At 52.3% G+C, this 6,000-nt stretch overlaps 1 protein-coding gene across 4 annotated transcripts in view; it reads right to left on the bottom strand.

Annotated features, from left to right (window-relative positions):
* Positions 1-4,703, bottom strand: part of FCHSD2 (FCH and double SH3 domains 2) — a 131,656-nt gene extending 126,953 nt beyond the window's left edge. For 3 of the 4 annotated variants that reach the window (XM_053971488.1, XM_053971489.1, XM_053971490.1), the window contains exons 1-2: positions 4,399-4,703; positions 2,036-2,133 (exon numbers count right to left, since the gene is read on the bottom strand). In XM_053971488.1, coding sequence (XP_053827463.1) covers positions 2,036-2,133; positions 4,399-4,419 — 119 coding nt within the window. In that variant the 5' untranslated portion in view covers positions 4,420-4,703. The remainder of the gene's footprint in view (positions 1-2,035; positions 2,134-4,398) is intronic. The other variant, XM_053971492.1, reaches the window with a different exon arrangement.
* Positions 4,704-6,000: the final 1,297 nt, after the last annotated feature.

The raw sequence follows: 6,000 nt of genomic DNA on the forward strand, positions 1-6,000 counted from the left end.
AGATGTATTCTGCTGGAGAACTTTCTGATCTTTTCCTCCTATCACTTCTCTTTAGTTGCACATAAAACCCAACCGAAGCGATACAAAAAATGTCATTTGAATGCTTGCATTTATGTGCCAACAAACGAAGCAATTATTCACAATAAAGTAACTTTTTCAAACATGCATTTTTCATCACTGGTTTGCAAGCCCTGATTCAGTGTTTCCTGTTGCCACTGCAGCACTTCAGTTTCTGGAATTTTGAGCACAAATTTGTGCTCCTGCAGCGCCCAAAAGCTTCAAAAATGCTACCAAAGGAGCCAAACTCTTGATAAACAAATGGCACTCTGCTCAAATTCCACACTTTGGGACAACAGCAGGGTGCTTCCTATAAAAACAGTCCTTCCTTCCAGAGGCAAAAAGATCCTGTGTGTGGTTCCAGCTTTCTGGAATGCTCCGGAACCACGGTGGCTGCATATCCTGAATCCAGCCCTAAATGACAGGGGATTTTGGGGTGAGGTTGACACCAGAATTCCCCCAGGAGCATCACACCCTGAGCAACACCATGGAGCCCCCAAAGCTTTCCCCCTTCCCAGTCCAAAGGCCTCTGCATCACACTCCAAGATCGGGGCTTGTTCAGCAAATTAACCCCGAATTGCCTGGTTCTGATTCTCTTCTGTGATATTTGAACAAATCACTGACACCACTGAGCTGTCATACCCCATCCCACCACCCCACACTGAAAGAATGTTTCATTTGTAAATCCACGCAGCAATTCTGCAACCAGAGCGCTGAACGCACTCAGAGACCAGGGGAGTAAATTAAACATCTTAACCCGGCTTCCTAATCCCCGACACTGAAATTCAGAAATTTAATTAACTGCAGAAATTAAATTACATTAAAGGAAGATATTTTAAGCTGGCATTTCCACGTTTTCCTGGGTTTGTAGCCACAGGCTTATGACATCTTACAGCAGAATACAGACTGAAGTGATCATAAGCTCCTGAAAAAGAGCAAGTGCTCACAAAACCTGGGCTAGAGCAGCAGTAGCCAGCCTAGATGCTCTAAAAATAAGTTTCCATCTAAGGGGGGAAAATTCCTTGGATCAGTCTGTTACTTATTACTCAGCATTTGCGTGTTGCACGCTCCCCAGAATAATCTTAATCTGAGGAAATGAACGCTGCGATCTTTCCCACAGAGGGAAAAAAAAAAAGTGTTTCAACACCCAAAAAAACAAGGGGGAGAAAAGGCTCCGGCCTTGACATTCTGATTTATGGAGGACGCTGATAGTGAGACACACAGAACTTCATCTGTCAAAGCCAAACACTTGCATTTAATATACAAGCATCAAGCAGGAAATCTCATTTAAATAATTAACATGTGGACTACCCACTGCCAAAAAGAGCAGGGCAGCAATGGACTTTTGCTGAATATTTTACAGGAAATGGAATCATTAATCCTCCACATAATGCCAGGTACCCACTCCCACCATATTTTGTTAAAAGCAAACCTTTAATTTCAGGAGAAGCTAATCACATTAGGTAAAAGGAATAATGAAACCTCCACAACTGATGCTGTGTGGATTTTCTCTGTTGTTTTGAACCCATGCAGAGTTTTAAATTATAAATGCAAATATCTTCTTGTAACTTTCTGGTAAAAAATGCAATCTGCTTGAAAGTGCTTTTCAAAGCTATCTCTAGAGAGACATAAATCATCAGTGGCTTTAAAATATTTTAGTAATTTTAGCAGCCTTTTACAACTGGTAAATCAAAGTCTCAGTATATTATGTAAATAAATATTGCTGAAAAGACCAATGCTTTTTGGATGTTGTTTGTGAGTCTCTTTTAACATTTCCCCCCATTGAAGAGAAGAAAAAAAAAGGGTTTGCATTGTGTTAGCTCCAGTTATAATTTCCAGCTGTGTCAAAACTTTAACAGCCTAAAAGCAGGAAATCCAAAGAGGAAATTCCATCGTCAGTTCCTGAATTTTGTAACTCAAATGTTCTTCCAAAAACTGGACCTTAAAGGAATTTTGGTAACATTTTCTGTAGCCTTACCTGATATCTTCCAGTAGGTCACATTCTGCCTGATGCTTGGCCTGAAGTTTTGTCATCTGCTCAACCTGAATGTTTTTCAGCTCTTGTGTAACTTTCACCTACAAAAAAAAACCAAACAAGCCCAAGGACCACTTATATTTTCTGCAGTTCAAGTCACATTTCAACAAGAAAACAAACAAACAAGCCCAAGGACCACTTACATTTCCTGTAGTTTAAATCACATTTCACCAGGAAAACAAACAAACCAACCCAAGGACCACTTATATTTTCTGTCGTTTAAGTCACATTTCATCAGGGAAACAAACAAACAAACTGGGAAAGGCTTCAGAAGGTTGGCTTTACATTTTTAGTACTGTTGTAGTTTTCCTTTGAGCCTTGTGATCCTGCACAGCCAAAATTCCAATACTTTGGGAACCTGCCTGGTAACTGGGCAAGGAGCACCAATGGCACAGGTATTAGGATTTGGTTTTGGAAGGGAACCTTGGGATTGTTTTGTTCTTGTTTTTTGTTAAACAAGAGGTCTTGGTATTTAAGCCCTCTAGTGATCACAGGGAATCCACATATCGGCCTAAAAAATGATCACCAATATCTCTGAACACATTATGAATTCATGAGGACAGAAATGCCAAACTGCTACTGCAGAGGGATGAGAAATTCACAGAGGAAGAGGGCACCCATCTCCCTCTTCTTCACTAGCCAGGGGAAAAAAAAAAAATCCTGGATCTCATCAGCTTCTCTATTTTAATTCTGAAAACCATGCCCCAGCAACAAGCACCCTTTAATCACAACATCACATAAAGACAAGTTTTTCACATGACACCAGAAAAATAAATCACGTGTATGCCTCTGACTTTAAGCAGAAAAAATGTCTATTTTTAACGTGAACTTTCAGCATTTTTGGTTTTATCTGTATATATAAAAAAAAATCCCAACTCAAAATAAATAAATCCACACGACACAAGCCAGGTAATGGAAATAATCTCAAAATGAAATAGCACAGGCAAAGAACGACACACATGCAAAATAAATAAACTAAAATTGAACTAATTGAAATTAAATTGGTTTTGTTTGACAAAATCAGAGTCTGCTCCTAAAATAAGAGGCCGGGAGGCAGGAATGAGAGACCTTCACTGCAGCTGCCTGCCAGGGCTGCTGGGGAGCTCTGGCCATGACAGGGAATCCTGTTCATGTTCCCTCCTCTCCTGGCCACTGTTGCAGGGCTTTGCCAGGTGCAGAAACTGGGCAATCTCCTCTCCCCACGGAGAAATCCCACAGTGCCACACGGGAAAAAATCTCCACGGGGCTGCAAACCACCACGGGCAGAGCATCCCGAAGCGGGCAGGACCGCGGACACGGCACAGCTCTCAGCCCCACGGAACCCCTGCCCGCACAGGAGCAGCCTCTCCATCCTCTCCAGCTCTGCCCTTCTCCCCACAGCGCCAGCGCTGAGCACAAACCCCCAGAACGTGCCCAAAAAAATCACCCCGGAGCGGCTCAGGTCTCCCAGATACCAACCTGCCTAGCCAGACAAGCCACAGCGGGCACAGCCTTGATCCCAAATTTCCACTCCCGCTTGCCTCCGCTCCCACACCAGTCCCCTCGCCGGGCAGCACCCCACATTGCCACGGACCGCAGGGTCACCGAGGAGCCTCCCCGGGGCATCTGCGGGCTGCTCCCCATCGCACGTGGGAACGCGAGTGGGAACTGCACAATTCCTGCTCCCGTGTGCCCTCCCGAGCGCTCCTGGCACACGCCGGGACAGCCCGCGTCCCTGGATCGCCTCCAGACGTGACCTCCTTCCCCAAGGCGACCAACCCCTCGCCGCTGGCACCGACGCACCGCAGGAGCCCCCCAAAATCCCCCCCGGGAGCACCCCACAGGCGGCACGACCCCCACGCCTCCGCGCAGCCGAGCCCTCACCCCTCCCTGCCCTCCGTCTCCCTTCTGGAGAGCTTCTGGAGAGGGGGGGGGGTCCCCGCTGCCCCCTGCACCTCCATCCTCACCTGCCCTGTCCTGCCTCCGGAGCTCACTCCCATCCATCCCATCCCGCCCCGCCGTGCCCGGTCCCCAGCACCCCCACCCCGCGACATCTCCCCACGACCCAACCTTGCAGGGCCACCCTCGCCAAAGCCGCCCCGGCCCCCCAACTCTCCGCTGCGCCCCCCGCTCCCTTCCCCACACTTGCGCTGCCTCTCCGAACCTTCCCGCAGCCTCCCCCGCCGCGCAGCCCCTCTCCCCGCGGCCTCGGACCCCCGCATCCCCCCGGCAGCCCAAAGCCACCCCACCCCACGGCCGCAGCCCCCCGGAACCACCGCGCACAGCCCCCCCCCCCCCCCCACCCCTGCGCCGGGCGGGGGTCGCACCTTCCTCGGCGGCGGCTGCATGGTGCTGGTGCTGCGCTGGGTATCCACATCAATTCCCTCCCCCCCGGCAGCAGGATGCGGCCCCCGCTGCAGGAGGAGGAGCGGCAGCAGGAGGAGGAGGAGCGGGGTAGCGAGCGTCTCCCTCCCGGTTCGGGGCGAGTCCCGGTCGGCGGGAGGAGCGGGGAAGGAAGGCGGGGGGGGAGGGATGGTGAGGGGAGGCCGCCTCTTCTTGCGGCCAGCGGAGCGGCGTCCCGGCGCTGGGGAGCGGCGAGGGAAAGGAGGCGGCGGTGGAGGGGGGGGGAGAGACTTCGGGAAAGACGTGGTGGGGGGGGGGGAGAAATAAAAGGAGGAAGGAAAGAGGAGAGAAAAAAAAAAAAAAAACAACCAAAAAAAAAAAAACCCAACACACCCGACGCAGCGAGAGGCGCGCGGCGGCCGCGCGCGCCCCCCAGCGGCCGCCCCGGGGCCTGCGCCGCCCCCGGCGGCCGCCATGGGCAGGGGCGGGGCGGGAACGCCCCCGGCGCGCGCGCGCGCGCGCGGGGGGTGCGGGGGCGCGCGGCGGCCCGCGCGGGGGCGCCACGGGGGCGCGCGGCCGGAGGGGAGGGGGCGCCGTGAGGGCACAGTGGGGGCACAATGGGGGCACAATGGGGGCACAAGGGGGGCACAATAGGGGGCACAATGGGGGCACAATGGGGGGGTTTGGGGTGCGCAGGGGTGTGCACAACGGGGGTGTGTAAGGAGGGTTTTGGGGTGTGCACAGTGGGGTGTGTAAGGGGGGTTTTGGGGTGTGCACAGCGGGGTGTGTATGGGGGGATGATGGGGTGTGCACAGTAGGGTGTGTATGGGGGTTATGGGGTGTGCACAATGGGATGTGTAAGGGGGTTTTGGGGTGCGCAGGAGTGTGCATAGTGGGGTTTGTGTGGGGATTATGGGGTGTGAACAGTGGGGTGTGTAAGGAGGTTATGGGGTGTGCATGGTGTGCACAGTGGGGTGTGTATGGAGTGTGCACAATGGGATGTGTGTGGGGATTATGGGGTGTGCACAATGGGGTGTGTATGGGGGTTATGGGGTGTGAACAATGGGGTGTGTAAGGGGGTTAAGGGGTGTGCAGGGGTGTGCACAATGGGATGTGTTAGGGAGGTTATGGGGTGTCATGGGTGTGCATAATGGGATGTGTAAGGAGGTTATGGGGTGTGCACAGCGGGGTGTGTATGGGTGATTTTGGGGTGTGCAGGGGTGTGCACAATGGAGGTGTGTATGGGGTGTGCACAATGGGGTTTGTATGGGGTGTGCACAATGGGATGTGTATGGGGGGTTTTGGGGTGTGCACAATGGAGGTGTGTATGGGGTGCACGGTGGGGCACAATGAGGGTTTGGCTGTGCAGGGGGTACATGAAGGGTTTGGGGTTTGCTCAAGGGGGTGCACAAAGGGTTTGGGTTTTGCACAAGGGGGCACATGAAGGGTTTGGGGTTTAGGAGAAGGGGGCACATGAAGGGTTTGGGGTTGCACAAGGGGGGGTACATGAAGGATTTGGGGTTTAGGAGAAGGGGGCACACAAAGGGTTTGGGGTTGCACAAGGGGGTGCATGAAGGGTTTTGGGT

Source organism: Vidua macroura, chromosome 2, assembly GCF_024509145.1.
Source record: "Vidua macroura isolate BioBank_ID:100142 chromosome 2, ASM2450914v1, whole genome shotgun sequence".
Lineage (NCBI taxonomy): Eukaryota > Metazoa > Chordata > Aves > Passeriformes > Viduidae > Vidua > Vidua macroura.